General features: G+C 39.1%; 1 protein-coding gene across 5 annotated transcripts in view; it reads left to right on the plus strand.

The window, feature by feature from the left end:
- evi5l (ecotropic viral integration site 5 like) overlaps positions 1-18,526 on the plus strand; it is a 53,050-nt gene extending 34,524 nt beyond the window's left edge. Inside the window, exons 5-21 of one of the 5 annotated variants that reach the window (XM_057843056.1) lie at positions 984-1,058; positions 1,182-1,307; positions 1,419-1,562; positions 1,650-1,739; positions 2,065-2,162; positions 2,281-2,341; positions 4,242-4,295; positions 4,768-4,800; positions 5,488-5,628; positions 7,247-7,363; positions 7,862-8,002; positions 8,081-8,260; positions 10,343-10,489; positions 10,649-10,744; positions 10,974-11,069; positions 11,149-11,227; positions 13,644-13,787. In XM_057843056.1, the coding sequence (XP_057699039.1) occupies positions 984-1,058; positions 1,182-1,307; positions 1,419-1,562; positions 1,650-1,739; positions 2,065-2,162; positions 2,281-2,341; positions 4,242-4,295; positions 4,768-4,800; positions 5,488-5,628; positions 7,247-7,363; positions 7,862-8,002; positions 8,081-8,260; positions 10,343-10,489; positions 10,649-10,744; positions 10,974-11,069; positions 11,149-11,178 (1,629 nt within the window). In that variant the 3' untranslated portion in view covers positions 11,179-11,227; positions 13,644-13,787. Of the gene's footprint in view, positions 1-983; positions 1,059-1,181; positions 1,308-1,418; positions 1,563-1,649; positions 1,740-2,064; positions 2,163-2,280; positions 2,342-4,241; positions 4,296-4,767; positions 4,801-5,487; positions 5,629-7,246; positions 7,364-7,861; positions 8,003-8,080; positions 8,261-10,342; positions 10,490-10,648; positions 10,745-10,973; positions 11,070-11,148; positions 11,228-13,643 lie in introns of all 5 variants that reach the window. The other 4 variants (XM_057843053.1, XM_057843054.1, XM_057843055.1 and 1 more) reach the window with 4 other exon arrangements.
- Positions 18,527-18,955: the final 429 nt, after the last annotated feature.

Genomic DNA, 18,955 nt, shown 5'->3' on the forward strand with positions numbered 1-18,955 from the left:
TCCTGGAACGGATTAACTTCGTATGTAGAGGTACCACTGTATATATAATCGTCGTCTCGCCCACCCGGGCGGTATGGTCTCTCCTTTCAAGCTCGGGTCCTCTACCAGAGGCCTCGGAGCTTGAGGGTTCTGCACAAGATCTTAGCTGTCCCTAGGATTGCGCTCTTCTGAAAGGAGATGTCGGATAGTGTTCCTGGTATCTGTTGGAGTCATGCACCCAGCTCGGGGTTACTGCCCCTAGTATCCTGATCACTGGCACCACTATTGCCTTCACTCCCCACATTTTCTCCAACCCTTGATATTTCTCCAGCTTTTGGTGTTCTTTTTTCCTGATGTTACTATCGCTCGGAATTGCTACATGTATCATTTCGCTGTCTTCTGATGTTTATCCACCACCACTATGTCAGGCTGGTTGGCCATCACCAGTTTGTCTGTCTGGATCTGGAAGTCCCACAGGATCTTGGCTCGGTTGTTCTCCACCACCTTTGGTGGTGTTGCCCACCTTGGCTCTGGGGTCTCCAGTCCGTACTCGGCACAGATGTTCCTGTACAGTGTGCCTGCTACCTGGTTATGTCGTATATACTGTATATATATGTATATACTGTATATATGTATGTATATATATACTGTATATTAGATATATAATTGCAGTTGAAATGCACTTGAAATGTAAACCCAAATTCTACTGTTTTTCATAAATAGGGCTACTAAATTGATGAGCCAAAACCCATTTTTGATGTACACGTTTACTTCATAATTTAATTGAATACCTATGAAGTTGCTTTTAAAAATAAATTCATAGTGGTATACTAAAGACTTTGAAACTGATCTGAAGTAGGAATAGCACCCTATTGGTCCAGCTATTATAACAAAATGAGAGGACATCCTGAGGATCCTTTTATCTTGTAACTTCCTCAACATACCAAGTAACCACAATTGTTTCAATTTGTATCTTAAATGTAATTTCTCTATGTGTACTTCAGGCATACTCGCTTGTGGATCGAGAGGTGGGCTACTGCCAAGGCAGTGCATTCATTGTTGGCCTGCTACTCATGCAGGTAATGCCACTATTGTAATTCGTCCCACTAGATTAATCTGTAATAACAACTGAACATTTGAGGCGGGAATAAATGTAAAACTGCAGTTACTAATGAGGGAATTCTTTGACGTTTTCTTGCTAGATGCCCGAAGAGGAAGCGTTTTGCGTGTTTGTGCGTCTGATGCAGGAATATCGTCTGCGAGAGCTCTTCAAGCCCAGCATGGCCGAACTGGGGCTCTGCATCTACCAGTTTGAATATCTGCTGCAGGTAAATGGAATGCAAGAGGGGGTCACCTCCTCTGGAGGGCAGCAAAGTGACACAACTGAAGGTTCTCATACTTGCTATAAAATAACTGTGGTTTTTTTATGCTTATTTCAGGAACAACTTCCAGAGCTTAATGTCCATTTCCGGTCCCAGAGTTTTCATACATCTATGTACGCCTCATCCTGGTTCCTCACCCTCTTTCTCACCTTTCTCCCTTTGCCTGTTGCCACGCGCATATTTGATATTTTTATGTATGAGGTAGGAGGATTTAAATGATCCGTTGGTTTGCTTTTATTTATTTTGAGTTAGCATATAAACAAAACAAGCTGTGTAACCTTTCCGAAGGGCCTCGAAATCATCTTCCGTGTGGGCATGGCCATTCTGCAGTACAACCAGACGGACCTCATTCAGCTGGACATGGAGGGCATGTCACAAGTAAGCAGCAGTATTGAAAGTATCATTTTGTTCAGTACCTGGTATTTCCAACATTCTTGAATATGATACATATTTTGGGAGTATGATATGTATTTTCTGGCATGAGCGAATTCAAGGACACTTTAGTTTGCCGTTCCCACTGAAAAGGCAACAGGATATGTTATCTGGTTTAAAAAACACATGTGATGTTTTTTTTTTTTTTCTTTCTTTTTTTATAACATTATCGATTCTATTGTGGATTCACTATGTCGCAGCTGCAGATTTGTCTGATTTGCGGGAGCGTCTTAGTGCCTTTCTAACGCCACCTGTTTCTTGTGTCTTCCAGCATTTTCAGAAGGTGATCCCCCACCAGTTTGACAGCTGCCCGGACAAACTAATCCTTAGGGCTTATCAGATCAAATACAACCCCAAGAGAATGAAGAAGTGAGGGTCCTTGTTAACTCATAGCCTAGGGACTTTTCCAGCAAAAACCCACAGCCAAAATAATTGATTTTAATCATATAAAATATCAAGTTGTGTTGTCTTTGTCTGTTTTGATCAGGCTGGAGAAAGAATATACTACCATCAAGAACAAAGAGATGGAGGAGCAAATTGAGATCAAGGTGTGTGTGCTCAATGTTTTTAATTAGATCCATCCACAGGGTGAGCATTTGACACAATTACCTTTAAGAAAATATTAATCGTTATTTGCTTCATTCACATCTGTCTTTAATATATACTATCCTATAGTATCCATACTTTTATGGACTATTAGGTTTTTAAGAATTTTATTCAATTTCATTAATAAAATTTCCCAGCAATTTACATCCAACAACTGTATTTATCATTTGAATTTGAATCACTACTACTATCTTAGTCTTACATTGCACTTTTTTCTTGGAAAAATACAATATCACTAGGGCTGTCAAACGATTAAAATTTTTAATCGAGTTAATTACAGCTTAAAAATTAATTAATCGTAATTAATCGCAATTAATCGCAATTCAAACCATCTATAAAATATGCCATATTTTTCTGTAAATTATTGTTGGAATGGAAAGATAAGACAAGATGGATATATACATTCAACATACGGTACATAAGGACTGTATTTGTTTATTATAACAATAAATCAACAAGATGGCATTAACATTATTAACATTCTGTTAAAGTGATCCATGGATAAAATGTTATATTAAAACGCCTCTTAATGTTTTCGTTTTAATAAAATTTGTAAAATTTTCAATCAAAAAATAAACTAGTAGCCCTATTCTGTCCTCAATGTGTGTGAGTACACAAATTGACAGATAGCGAACATAAGTTCCAAAAAGAAATCAGACGGTGTGGCAAAGTTGCATGGGCTTTACTGAAGTCATCTCTTTTTGACAGGAGCACGTTTCTTGTATTTTTGTAAAACTGAAAATAACAGGGCAATGTGTCAATAACTTGCATAAATCACAAAATAACATAAAATGTACACACACGTGTCCATTTGAGCAGTAGCACTAGCCAATTAGCTCACAAGCATCTAACAATGTAACTGCATTTCACCATATATGTGAACAAATTCAAATACACATCATCAATAACTATCTAATGCTCATGAATATAAACAAAGGAGGAATATAACTCACAAGCGATGCATGTATTAGACACAAACAGTGTGATGGGGCTATGAGAACTGCCACTGAATACTGGATGCTGACGATCGGGTAATGACACTTGTCTATTAGTGTGAGTTCACGTCGACATATAAGCACGTCAGAAAAGCGCGCCGAAACCCAAATAATCCGCTGCACTGAATCGCCAGCAGAGGGCGACATTACGCCATATAACATATGCAAGTCACACCCAAGCGCCAGCAGAGGGCGGAAAAACTCCATAAAACACAATTAACAAGTTGGCCTTTCACTGTACTGACATTTAAATCTGTCTGAGAGGGCATAGTGCGTTAATTGCGTCAAATATTTTAACGGGATTAATTTAAAAAATTAATTAACGCCCGTTAACGCGATAATATTGACAGCCCTAAATATCACACATTATTTTTTTTCCTGATATGACAGGCCATTACTTGGTTTAGACCACATTCAATGGAAATATCATTTAGGCTTACACATTTTTCTATTATGCGGTTACATAACCCCCGCCACCACCCCATCCCCCCAGAAAATCAAGTACTACATTAGCAGTTTCAGTTACAGAACTAATTTTTTTAGGTGAGCGCACATATGACTCAAACCGCTTGTACCACTTGTAATTCCTATTTAGATGAATGGAAATTTGTTCCATGATGAGACTACGACTGTAACTTGTAACTGTATTGAAAATGGGAAGATATTGTGGATATAGCAGATCTAAAGCTTGCTCATACCTCAAATTATGGCCTGTAACTTAAACGCGGAAAAAAAGTCAACCAATCAATGCGTTCAAAATATCTGTAAGTTGGTGCACTTGACCGGTTATTGATCTGTAGATCAAAATATAGACGTGCTTTATGTTGCTGTCTTCTCTTGTTTTCAGAGGCTGCGCACAGAAAATAGGCTGCTGAAACAGCGGATTGAAACTTTAGAGAAAGTAAGAGATGGACTGAGTGTGCACTAGAGGCTGACACGGAAGTGGATTTTTTGATTATTGCTCCCTACTCCCAAAGAGACTTTCTATTCCCATGCAATCCTGAATCAAAATTTTACAGAATCCTAATACCACCCACCCCCCCCCCCCCCTTTAAAAAAACAAAAAAAAACATTTCTTTAGTGATTGGGTGATGTATTTTAATGTAAGCGTAAAAATGACCTTTACATGTCAGCCTCTTGTACTCTATGTGCAATGTGAAGTATTACAGACGTATTCTTTTTCCACCTCTCCAAAATGCTATTTTCTGATCTGATCTCACTACTACCTCTTTTCTTCTCCACCTTTACATTTTTCCACATACTGTATTGGTTGTTTCTTTCTGTTTTGTATCTTGGGCCATGAAGTCTATGCTTGGGCTTCCTTTGTGGCCTCTTCTTTCAACCTCTTGTTATTTCCCTTCTGTACGTTGTAGGAAAGTGCTGCTCTGGCAGATAGACTCATCCAGGTAGAGTACTTGATGAACCACTTTCCTTTATGATGCCTTCACGGTCCTCTCCTTAACTGCAAACTCACTTCTCCTTTTCACTCCTACCAAAACTTTAACAATTATGCATGAAAAATACATTTTAACTACATTTAGTCCAGAAACGTGTTATGTCCCTAAGTGCACGCGTTTGCCTATATGCAATTGGGAATCTATTTTGAGTTTGTTGCAATACATGCATGTAGCATGGAAACACAGCTACTGTTTAAATGGTTTCACATTGGAAATTAGGAAAACAAAATTTTTAGGATATGTTTTGTGGTCATTGTTTTTTGGGTGCTCGGGGGTTCCAAGCAATGTTTTAAGTAATATACTAATAATAATCAATAGGTAATATACTATATACTCAGTGGTGAAACAAGACTACCGGCAAGGTAACTTAATTTCATTGATGAGGCCATTCGCAGTTTTAAGGTCAGGGTAGGGCTAGAATCTGTTCTCCAGCCTTTTTGTGTGGAGTTCTTATGCTTGAAAATACTCTTCCTCCCATACATTATAACAATTTCTTTAAGGCATGATTATGTGCAATGCAACAAAGTTACTTTTAAGCATGACAGTATTATTAATGCCTTTACTTACATTGATACTGTATGTGAATTGTATCTTTGAATTTTATATTTCAAATGGTGCCCTGGTGTGCTGTTACAGGGTCAGGTGACCAGGGCTCAGGAAGCAGAGGAGAACTATGTGATTAAGCGTGAGCTGGCAGTGGTGAGGCAGCAGTGCAACAATGCCAGCGAGAGTCTCGAGAAGGCGCAGGACACCATTCGAGAGCTACAACAACAAAAGGTAATCATAGGAACAAAAGTGGTATACAGTATAGTGTATCACAAAAGTGAGTACACCCCTCGCATTTCTGCAGATATTTAAGTACAGCATACAGTATCTTATCTTTCCAAACCCCTGGCAACAAAATTGAGTACACCCCTTAGAAACTACGTACATCCCTAAATGCCAAAATTGAGTACTGCTTGTCATTTTCCCTCCAAAATGTCACGTGACTCGTTACAGGAGTGCTGTCAGCATTGCTGCAGAGATCGAAGAGGTGGGGGGTCAGCCTGTTAGTGCTCAGACCATACGCCGCACTTTACATCAAATTTCTGTGCATGGCTGTCACCCCTGCCCGTCTCATCAGACCATAGGACATGGTTCCAGTAAACGATGTGCTTTGTTGACATGTCTTAAGCAAACTGTTTACGGGCTTTCTTGTGTACCGTCTCCAGAAGAGGCTTCCTCCTGGGGTGACCGCAATACACACCAATTTGATGTAGAGTGCGGCTTATGGTCTGAGCATCAACAGGCTGACCCCCCACCTCTTCAATTTCTGCAGCAAAGCTGACAGCACTCCTGTAACGAGTCACATGATATTTTGGAGGGAAAATGACAAGCAGTACTCAATTTGGGCATTTAGGGATGTACGTAGTTTCTAAGGGGTGTACTCAATTTTGTTGCCAGGGGTTTGGATATTAATGGCTATATTTTGAGTTATTTTGAGGGGAAAATAATTAACTCTATTATATAAGCTGCACACATACTACTTTTCATTGTGTCAAAGAGTCATTTTGTCAGTGTCTTCCCATGAAAAGATATACTTAAATATTTTCAGAAATGTTAGGGGTGTACTCACTTTTGTGATACACTTTATATTCTCTTGGGGGACAGGACTAATATCGCTGCTTAGCTGTTTGTCTTCTGCTCCATGAACAAATACATTATATGTGTAGTACTCTATGTTCGAATATAATACAGTATATTTCACCTTGTTAGGCAAGGCTCTCACAACTACACCACCCCGTATCACTAAACTATTAACCACAGTCACAATTTCTTATGTAGCTCTCCCTTATCATCTAAAAATAAGCAAACGTCAAACATGGCTTACTTTGAAAATAATAATAATATAGGCATCAACACTGACTCCAATGTTATTCATATGCCCAACACCCACAATTAGATTTGAATCACCTTCAGGCTCCAACTGTCTTGTTCGATAAACAAAGTCTGAGATGAGCAAAATGACACGTTTGCTCTTTCACTCACGCTATGTTTTTTCAATCTGTCTAATAGGAAAGTAGGGACAGTTTGCAGTCTTTCACTGGCATGGAAATGTAGTTTTCTGTTGGCTAACATTTACTGACAGTTTATCAGCAATGCATTAAAACCAACTATAGTTACTTGGCAATTAATGTTCTACTGTATTTAATTAGTGTGTTATTGGATTTTTCAACACAATTTTCAATCAGACCTGTTCTTTGTTATGTCCTCAGCCTGTGAGTATTTTTCGTTTGCCTCGGGCTAATGGGAATCTTTTAACTTGACAAACCCCAAGTTTGTCATTATTCTCTTCCCTCCTCAATGATGTTGTGTGTCAAAGTGTTATGTATAACATGGGCAATCCTTGTTTCAGTATACAGAGCCATTTGTGAGCAATCTGCAGGCTGAGCTGGAGCAGTCAAAGCTACGCGAAGCAGAGCTGTTGGGGGCAATGAAGGAAATGCAAGACAAGGTGCTCGATCTGGAGAAGGTGAGCCTGCTGCGTATTCATGCAGTAGTTCATTTTTAATTTACATTTGCACTAGGAATGGCCATGATAGATACATGGACACTTCCTGTTCATGTTTATCGCTGGATTAAAATATCATTTAAAAAAAGTAAAACTTTTTCAGTTGTGCAATTCAAGGGAACCTTTTTTTTTTTTTTTTACAATATTATGTTAGTTATTCTTTTTATATTCTCCTTTTTATATATTATACATATTTTCTTTAAATATAGAATATCAAAACCCAAATAAATACAACAAAGACAACTGCTCACTCTACATAGTTTACTGTACTGAAGAGCCACAGTTTCAGTTCAATGGTGATCACTCTTACCTTTTGCCATTGATCATATGTTTGAAAGAAATGTAAAAAAAATGAATAAACAAATGTATCTGATATTTTTAGCTACATTTATACCATATATACTTATTGTGCTTACCATTTTTAAAGAATGTTTTCCTCTGTCTGTTTTCCCAATTTAGAGGAGCAGCTGCTTGCCTGATGAAAACAACATGGCGGCTCTGCAGGAGGAAGTGAAGCAAATGAAGTTGAGGGAGCTAGAGACGCTGCGCTCATTCAGAGAAATGCAGGACTCGGTCGCCGAGCTAAATCAACGCTGGCAGGTAAACGAACAAACACACAGGTCTTTCTGGTGTGTACCAAAGGAGAGTCTTTTTACGATCTTGTCATATGTTTCTCAGCAGCATCACCTGTCCCGCAGCAGCAGCACAGGTGGCAGTGGCAGCCACTGGAAGGAATCTCCAAAGAAGAATGCCATGAACGAGTTGCAAGACAAGCTGATGACCGTCCGCCTGAGGGAAGCGCAGGCCCAGGCTGAGCTTCGGGAGGTCAAACTAAAGGCTGTGCAGCTGGAGAGTCAGGTCTGACATCAATCCATTTTCTGTATTGCCTATCAGTCGCAGAATATCATTTTCAGAATTTCTTTTTGTAGTTTGAATAATGGGAGTTTCATTTTAATTTGGATGAATTACGTTTTTTTTTCCTCCAAGCAATGTGAGGATTTACTCCAAAATTAAGTGTCATGAATGACCGTAGGAGAAACCATCTTCTAAATCTTAAATGTTTAAATGATTACAGGATTTAGTTATTTTTGTATTCATATTTCAAAGCAATTTTACCAAAAAATGCACATTCAAGCCTCTTTCACACGGTAAAATCCCGGGATACGGGCAGCCCTTGTATGTAAAAGCAATTTCCCGGGTCGACTGACACGGAGACTACGCGGACATTTAGGAGGCCGTGTCTTAATATAATGTCTGGAACTTTCCCGGGAAGAGGCGTGTGTGAAAGCAAGCGTTGAATTCCTGGGTCACAGCATGATCGCTGATGACGTAAATATCATGGCGGGCCGATCGTCACTTCCTCTTTCTTCGCAGTAAGACGAAAAGCGGTAAACAAACATCGCAATTATCAACATAGCAAGATGGAAGTAGCTAAATTTGACTGAACGCATAACGAAATTAATTTGCTACTACATTGAGAGCCGAGGGCGAGAGTCCATCGTCGGAAATTTTTGGTTTATTTTGTTGCTGATGTTAGGGTCTGCAACTGCGGAAACAAGGTTGTACTTCAAACCAGGAAACAACGAAGGGATGCGTTCAAGTGTTTATTAAATACAAACCAAAAAAAACAGGATCGCGGAAAAGGGGGAATAACACAATGTGTCCGTGACTGTAGGTCGACGGGGATCAATAATACTAACCTAAGCGGCAGAGGGCCAATAAGACACAAAACCAAAGCCCTCCCTCCACATAGAGCGCCAGTGTGCAACACGGGACAAGTCTGTCAAAGTGTCCAACCCGCGTCATTCCCGGGATATCTATGTATGCATGAACGCAATGATGCGAGTAAATCCCGCATCACCTTACACGGGAATTTACCCGGATATGTTTATGAAAGGGGCTACAGTCAGTTGCCACGTTTACATGGAGCCAAATATTCCAATTACAATCGGAATATTTGTTCAAACCGAATAAATGTGTTCCATATAAACACCTCATTCGGAATGAACAAGCCCAAACCGAATGGAATTTCATTCCGATTCACAGGGGTGGAATATTCCTTTTCCCAAACCGATTAGAAGTAAAATTATATCATGTAAACAGGGAAGCGGAATGGTGTCTGGTTGCGTTCTTTCTGCACATGCTCCGTACTGACGTGGTGACGTCACTCGGTGACGTAAGTAACGTCACTTGCAACATGGCTTCCAAGCACACGCACAGCGCACCCACACAACTTTTTAAATGAACGGCGTATCATTCTGAAGTTTTGTTTCCACTCGAAAAGTTAAAACAGCAGCTGATCTGACGATCGATCTCCATGTTTTGCAACGTGACGCTTTGTTTTGATTAATCTACGCATGTCAGACGGCAGTTGTCAAACGTCCTTTCGGAATAAAGGCAGTCACATGTAAACGCTGGATCGGAATAGATGAAGTGACATGTAAACAGCTGATGTGAAATTTCCATTCGAAATGATTTGAATCGGTATGAATAAAAGTCAGCATGTAAACGTGGCTAGTGATGCAAAGGGCATCTTAATGTTAAGTTGTTAAGGACATCTGCAATACAGATGCAACGCTTACATTTTATAACCTGCAGGCCTTGTCATGTAAGTGCAAACAGAAGGTAGACACCATTTTTTAACTTTCTAATATATTGAATAACTTTATTTTGTGGAATGTCCTGTTTATACAAATGCCTTGTTGTGTTTATTCCTTCTATCGGGATATTTTCTAAAAAAGTAAAATCCTTTATGCTTCCATTCAAGTTTAACTACTTCACCATAGTTTCCACCAAACAGTTTTGTGAGGTTTTTAATTGCAAAATCTTTCGGGTATTTCGACTCGTGAAGTTCCATTTTACAGTACAGTACAAAAAAAAAGGTACGCATGAAGCTTGACACAAATACTGATTTGCTTTTTTTCACCTCCTTCGATTTAGAACATAATCCACAGCAAACTAATTGGCCGCCATGAGCAGGAACGTTCCGCCCTCCAGGATCGTCTACAGATGTTGTCTAATCAGAACAAAGCTCTTCAGGTCCAGCTCAACGAGATGAAACGAAAGCAGGCCGAGTGGGACTGCAAGGTGAGGTGAGAGGGATGTGGAGAGTTAGTCGTCAGGGAGGGAAAGTATGGATCATACCAGACTTAATTAAAAACAGCAATTATTGTGTAATGAAATCATGAGGGACAACCACAGGGGCTAAAGTGAGAATCGGCTCCCTAACATTGTCCTTTTTCACAGAATAAAGAGGAGGTGATGGCCGTAAGACTGAGGGAAGCTGACAGCATGGCTGCCATGGCCGAGCTCAGGCAGAAGATAGCCGAGCTAGAAATACAGGTGAGGATCAATAGTTTATCCTGGAAGAATCAAACTTTCCCTTACTGGACTCTTTATCAGCTTGATTTACATATCTGTACATGCTCTGGGGACCTTGGGTAAAACAGTAGCTCATAGAACCTTTTTGCTACAGCACCTACAAAGACGTGCAAACTCCAGGTCCCAAAGCACCTTAAGTTTGATTCATTGGCGGACCTTGCCTGGGCCCGTGTGTGATTGTGTGTTTCAGAAAGAGGAAGGGCTGATCCAGGGCCAGCTGAACCACTCTGACTCCAGGCAATATATCAACCGACTCCGGGACCAGATCACTGAGCTAAAAAATGAGGTCAGACACACACATACGTTTTAACCTTTAGTTAAGCCAGAGCGGTGAGAAATGATCTTTTGAAAATGTCATCCTAAAGGTGGGACAAAGTAATCTGTGCAGTACGTAGGCGTCAACAGGAAGCCTCACCATCTCATGATTTACATCTGTGTACATTGGTAATTCTTTTACAAATGTCAGTCAGTGATTTCTTTATGACTATCTGTTTTACATTAATGTAGAAGGGTCATCATTGCAAATGTGACTTTTTGTGAATTTAAAACCTATAAAAAGCAGCAATAAAGCCATGGAATTTAAGTCACATATCTATACTGTATATTTCAATATGGAACTCCATAGTTTAAAAGTTTTTTTGCCCCAAGAAGAAAAAATGTTTTTAAACTGAAAAAATTTTGAGGGAAAAAAACTACATAAAATAGAAGCTGCTAGATCCACACTGGAATGCCAGAGCATTCATTTAAACCCCATCTTCACAGAGGTCTTATATAGTACATGTTGCTTTGCAGCAAACACCACTTACAGTACAGCCACAGTAGGCATGTGCCGGTATGAGATTCTGACGGTATAATAACCTTTGGCCAAAATATCACGGTATTGCAATTACAGCTCTAAAATGTGTTAGAGATATCTGGGTTAAAAAATAACTGAAATATTCTAAATAAAATTTAAATAAATGCAGTCATTTAGGTGAGCCTAAACCCACAGCCACAGCTCAACATAATTTCCATCAGAGCAAAAATAATTGAACTATTTTCCATAAAAGCACATGTGTATGAATCGTATCATATTTACATCATACACACACTCTTCCTCAGCACAGACAGTTGCCAGAGAGAAAAAAAAAGTTTTCCGCTAGACACACTAAACACGATGGAGTTAACTCTCGCAGTTGGTGGGAAACGTTCAGGACAGTGTTTACTAACCTTAAATTTTGTGTAAATGCGAAATCAAATTGGAAGTATAAGTATTACCTCCTCAGCAGCCACCCTCTGCAAACATGTATTACATGTCGGTTGGCACTCCTCCTCTAAGCCACAGCCGTCTGTAACTTTTCTGTAGCCGAAGTATTCCCATACCAGCGATTTCGTTTTCTTTGATGAGGGGAAAAAAGTTCAGGAGTTTCACCTCTTCCAGCCATCGTGTAGCACAGCTGACTCACTGACACTGAGCAACAACCGGTGGGAAAGGGTTGAGCCTTGCAGCTGCAAGTGAGGGATTTCTCTCTACATTTTTGTGATATTAAAAATAGCTAATACCATAAGGACGGTATGACGGAAAATTTTTGTGGTTGAAACTGTGACGTTTTCATACCACGGTATACCTTGAAACCGGTAATCGGCCCATGTCTAAGCCACAGACAGTTCCACTTTTGTCACTGTTGAAACTCCATTGGCATTCAAGTGAACTTAGTTAATGTTTGTCTTTACTTTTAAGTGGCTCTTTGGCAGTTGAAATGTTTAAAGTCACTTCATCATGTATACCTGCACAATACCAAAGCATCCAATGCAAGCAAGAACATCTTGTTCAAAATTATGCCCAGATAATTTTCAGTTTTCAAAGCGAGTTAGTGCATGACTATGACTTTCAACTGAGGGGGTGAAACGAGACTTATCAGCTCTGAGACGCCCCTCACTTCAACAAAGCTGTGGTTTTCTGAATGAGAGTGAAACTCACGCGTGCAAGTTAAAAAAAAAAAAAAGCTTCAAACCGGTTAGAAAAATCTCAGTGAAAAAGAAATCTTAGCGTTGTCTCATGTATTCACACAATACGATTGTTACGGTCTTTGCACTGTAGTTTGAATTACAGTATGAACAGAACAAATCATGGCAGAAGTAGTTCTAAATGCTAAAGAATTGTAGTTAAACTGCTAGATTTTAGATTTATCAAGCAAGAGAGCAATGTTTGACTTGTTTTATTTGTTTGTTACTAAGAATGTAAACCGGTTGAAAACTGATGAACTGCATGCGAGTCAAAATACGGAAATGCAACTGGCTGAATTTAATGAATAATTGAAAAAAAAATTAACTGTGGTCTAGCAGGTAACGATGCATCAATCTGGATGGATACATTGATTGGTTAAGCAACGATCCGATCCAATCGACTGAAACGCACATATCATCTTCAGATATGTTGACTTGTTAAAAATGGTTCAAATGTCTAAAATTTGGAGCAATGAATTTTTCTGAGCTTTACAGTATCTAAATTGTAACTTTTTGTGTTAAGTGTCTGCAATATTGTATTAAATTAATCAAATGCCCTCGAATCGAATCGAGGCACAGACTTCCTAGTACCGGCAAATATATTATAGTTATCCAGAAATGATCAGGGTTGGAACAGCACTCTGTCCACTTTGTTGTTCCAATGCAAACGCACATTACTGACTTCCTGACTATGCGACCGTATGACCACATAACAAGAAATACACACAGATGCTTAATTGACTGCCACATAATGCAATTAAATACCATACCGATATTGAACAGTGAGATTTAGTACATCCCTACTAAACATTTGTGTACTGGGTGATGAGCGCAATGTTGGTTGTAAAGTTTGAAATCTTACTTGACTTTCCAGATCAGGTTATTGCGAGGTCAGAAGGCTGGCGTTCCAGGCTCCACCGTGGGTGCCAACTACCAGGATCTCTGCCTGGCCAGCCCCGCTTCTGCTGAGGGCGACTACCTGAGCTCTGACGAGGACCTCCTCCACAGCCCGCTACCCCCTAACGCCCTTTACCCAGCCATACCGGGCCCATGTCACCCCTCTGCCCACCTGGACAGTGAAGGAAGCACGGATAGCGAGACAGAGGACCAGACACACCTTGACCCCCCGCAGCTGTACGGCAACATGGTTTGTGCCGAGGCCATGGAGAACTGAGGAGCTGTGCTTGGTTGCTATGGCGATGCTGATGGACAGTATTTCCCCAAAGTGAGTGCATCTCTTGCATTTTTGTAAATATTTGATCAATCTTTTCATGGGACAATACTGAAGTGACACTTTCCTCCAATGTAATGCAATCAGTTAACAGCTCAAAAAATGGGCAAATTTATGCTCCCATAATAAACAAAAAAAAAAACAACTCCACAGCCATTGATGTTTAAACCCTTGGCTGAAAATGTGGGTACAAATTTGAGTTATGAACATTGTATAGTAGCAGAGAATGCAATTTACAGTGAGTTATCCATCAAATTCAAATTAGTTATTACTGCCCGGCTCCCTAAAAATATAATGACATAAAAGCAAAGACAAAGATTGTGTATGGCGTCCTCTAGCAAAGTCCGCACCTACAGGCAACAGTAAGTCCGCAATTAGTCACCCCTTAGACCACAAATAAAAAAATCTGACTCTGAGGATCGATGCATGCACAGAATATAGGTACGTCGCTATCCACGAATAACATGAGTAGCCATTTTCGTTAATGTCAGTACTAAGAAGAAAAAAAAGATGAATAAAACGACTGAAGTTTTGAGTCCTCCCTCTGGGCAGTCCCAAAAAGGAGGCTTTGAGCTGTGGAATGTCATTCCCATTTCAGCTGTGCAGTCAGACTAAACATAAAGCTAGGAGACTGCTAACACATAAAGAAAGTATAACAACAAATGGTCGTACAATAAACCAAACAAACTCGTATATCAAGGCTCCACTGCACTTCATACATTAATGGCTGTAGTGTTTTTGAGGGTACAATTGAACAAGCTGTTTACTGTCTACTTTACATTGTAGCTGAGTGCCATATTTTTTGTGTGTCATAAAATATTAAAAGATCGTCTCAAAAGTATAAAAGATACACTCCTTTTGTAAAATACTGTACCTGTGCAAAGCCCGCACCTAAAAAACTGTCTACCCCAGTACATGTCTCAACATCGACACACAAAATAGACTGTCATTGACCTGACCTTAATGACATGAGATGAGCTGGCAAGCCCTTATAAAACGCTCCTTTCTGATCAAGTTAATATCGTATATCTGTATCGCACATCAGTCCACGCTGCCTTCACAACAAACGGTCTCTAAGCTGTCACGGTACTGAAATCAGGCCCAACTTCGGAGCAGCAGAGGGACCTGCCAAATGGCATCCATATACACCTATCATGACCATTTCAACATGTTCAAAGTGTAATCTAAATGAAACCGAGGGGAAAAGAAGGAAGTGAACATTGCCAAATCGTTTTTGTTTTTTGTATTTTTGAGTAATTTATACGTTATGTAATTTATTTTGATATGATTTTTACTATCAAGTGTCAAACCATAGGAGTATGTTTGAGGTACCGACAGAGGCCTCTTGCCCTTCCTCCCTCCTCTCCCTTCTTCCTGTATATGTGTGTGCCAACTGAGAGCCACCGCAACGGCCGCCCCCTGCGGTTACACAAGGTGAGACACTCCATGAGCTGCTATCATGTTTTATTTCTGCACACTGGGATTTCACCTCTTAAAGTCATTGTTACTGTCTCATTGCTGGTGTGTGTTCTGTGTGCAAAGAAAGTTTGACATTTTCTGAAATAACTTGGGGTAGAATAGCATTGACTTTTTATAGGGCGCTTACCTGGCTGCCATTGACGACATTAGACATCCATTCTATTTTGATCAGGAGAGGTCACTGCAGGCTCTCTCAGTTGCAGCATACTGAAAAGCGAAACAACTTATGTCCCGTTCAACTCGGTCCCCCCAGTTTAAATGAGTTGGATATTTATTGTTGTCAATGGCAAACCACGAATTACCATAATTTTAGGACTATAAAGCGCACCTGACTATAAACTGCACCCACCAAATTTCACACGAAAAGGGCGTTTGTTCACAGATAAACCGCACTGGACTATAAGCTGCAGCGATCCTCACTGTATTATGTGATATTTACACCGAACGATATTAACTAGTAACACTTTATTTGACAGCAGTGTCATAAGACAGTCATTTATGTCACTGTCATGAGCATAAATGAATGCTTACGACAGATGTCATTAAATGTCATCTGGCAAATTATCTCACTTTTGAATTGATTTAAAGGGATACACGGACAGAAGACTTGTAGTTCTTAAAAGATAAACGTTATTATTAGGGCTGTCAAACAATTAAAATTTTTAATCGAGTTAATTACAGCTGAAAAATTAATTAATCGTAATTAATCGCAATTCAAACCATCTATAAAATATGCCATATTTTTCTGTAAATTATATATATATATTCTGTAAAATAAATTGTTGGAATGGAAAGATAAGACACAAGATGGATATATACATTCAACATACAGTACATAAGGACTGTAGTGGGCATTTCACTCTACTGTCATTTAAATCTGTCTATGCTGTCCTCACTCCGAAGCGTCTACTTTTTCCAAAGCTAGACAGCTAGTGAACGATGCCTTAATAATCAGACTTCTTCCTTTTTCATCTGATTTATTAATAAAATGGCCTCAAACCATTGTCCTCTTTAGACCATCGTAAAACTACAAAAAAAAAAAAAAGTACACAAGCATTGCATTAGCAACAACGTTAGCTTAGCACGCTATACAGGTTCACTAAACATAAACAAAAAGCGTCTCATACAAAAAATATAACATTTCGCTTACTAACATAATATGTACATTCTTTACAACAACCATACTTACGGACAAATCTTGTCCAAGGATCATGTAAGCACAACATTACAACGTAGGCATCAGCCCGAGACGTCGTGCAGCCATATTGAACTGGCAAGAAAACAATAAACCATGTCGCAAAGCGACCACAAGAGTTCGCTGTTGGACAGCACAAAAAGCCTTGCTGTAAAACTTACCAAAAGGCAGAATACTGTTTGAGCGGGACATGTGCGTTAATTGCGTCAAATATTTTAATGTGATTAATTTAAAAAATTAATTACCGCGCGTTAACGCGATAATTTTGACAGCCCTAGTTATTATGTTAAAATAATTTGATATTGAAACCCCTCTTGATGTTTTCGTTTTTCTACAATTTGTAAAATTAGTTTAACTAGTAGATCGCTATTGTTGTTGACGTCGCAGGGCAGTGATGTCACATGGTTACGCTGCAGAGAATGACTTATCGACATAAACATGTCATCTGTTCAACCCTTTCAATTTGAATCTGAGAGGAACATTAATGAACATGACAGCATTGTCGATATTTCACAAAACAAGCAGCAAAAGCAAAATGAACAGGAAAGACGGGATGAGACAAGAGTAGGGGAAAGAAACGGTGTTCTGCCGAAATGTGCTACCCCAACGAAACATCCGACAAAAGGCGAATTTGACTCCCAAAGTACTACTGTGCGCTTTTAGCTTATTTTGTTTAGATGCATACAGACAGAACATACTAAAGATGCCTTAAGAAAATACTTAAACGTAGTAATATCATATAAGTGTGGTTTAAATATGCTATGTCACTAATGTAGTCTGTACAATCTGCTTTAAAGCTATCACAAGAAAACACAATGCTTAGAAGTATGAGAGGGAAACACACAAAAAGTATTTTGGGACGATGAAAAGTCAATAAAAGACTCAATAAAAACACAAATAGTAAGTACTCGTCACTTTTAACCGATGAGCGAATGTGTTGGACATCTCGCTGCGTAGAAAGAATTGCAATAACCCGGTAATATTCGTTGAGTGACATTGACAATCTATGTCGTCTCCCCGAGCGTCCATAGCAGGTATAAAAACATGGCGGCCTCCGTAGGTCAAAACATTTACTAAATATTTTAGATTTTTAAATCAATGACAATATTTTATGTTTCTGATAACATATTTTAGTAAATGAGAACAATTGTGGCTTATTAGAGGCTACAAGTTTTTAAGTCGAAGGTTCCCTTCAAAAGATACGGACCGGACAGAAAGGGAATTGGTGACAAAATTTTCCTGATGACACTTAATGACATTCGTCATTAGCATTCATTAATGCCCATAACAGTGTCATGTCATAATTATGACGGTCTTATGACAGTTTATGACACCACTGTTAAATAAAGTATTACATATAAACTCAGATAAGTCAAGAAATAGGCCGCACTAGACTATAAGGATTCAAAATGAGGGAGTAGAGGCTTATAGTCTGAAAATTACGGTAAATACCGTGGGGAGAAAAAAGAATCTACTTTAGAGTGTTGTTAGGGGCTATAACCAGAGTATATTTCTATATATTTCTAACCATAACATTTTATTTATCATTAAAAAAAATATAAATGGGGAATTTTCTTTTTAACCTGTTCTGTTCAGCTGCTTGGACACAGAGAATCAGAATCTGTGTGTTCTTATGGTCTGAACAGTTTTAATGTTATCACATGAGAGTTTAAAAATTATGATTAATAATAAACATATACAGTACATATATTTGAGACCTGCTGTCAACAATTTAAGAGGGTTAACTTTAATTTTTGTTTTTAATTACCAAAAATATGTGCTTGAAAGTTAATGTACAGGCAATGTTTTGGGTTCGTTGTTGTGAAACAGCAGGAAAATAAGTCTTTTATTTATTTTAAAAAAAAAAGGGGGGGGGGTTCTTTTCATTTTTGCAAATTTTCCACACAGGTTTAGTCTTCCTGTTAAAGTACCAATGATTGGGACTTTTGCGCTCCCTCCCCCTACAGTCATAATGTATCGTCCTTACATACTGTAAATGCAACCAAAGGAAATACAGTTTTGTCCTTGCGCGTACTTAAACACTTAAATATTTAAAGGTGCTATATGGAGTTTGTCACTTTTGTACTCACACCTAAAGCGTACATGTGGTTGGCACTCTTGCTTGTACGAGCATGAACATAAAGCAATGAGCGTTTGGCCCATCAAATCAGCACCAGAAACATAAAAACGGCAAACATGATTGTGCAAGCCTTAAGTGTTAGAAAAGTGGGTTAAAAAGTGTTTTTGCCAAACAGAAAGGGCTTTTTTAGGGGAGTCTCAG

Source organism: Corythoichthys intestinalis, chromosome 8, assembly GCF_030265065.1.
Source record: "Corythoichthys intestinalis isolate RoL2023-P3 chromosome 8, ASM3026506v1, whole genome shotgun sequence".
Taxonomy (NCBI): domain Eukaryota; kingdom Metazoa; phylum Chordata; class Actinopteri; order Syngnathiformes; family Syngnathidae; genus Corythoichthys; species Corythoichthys intestinalis.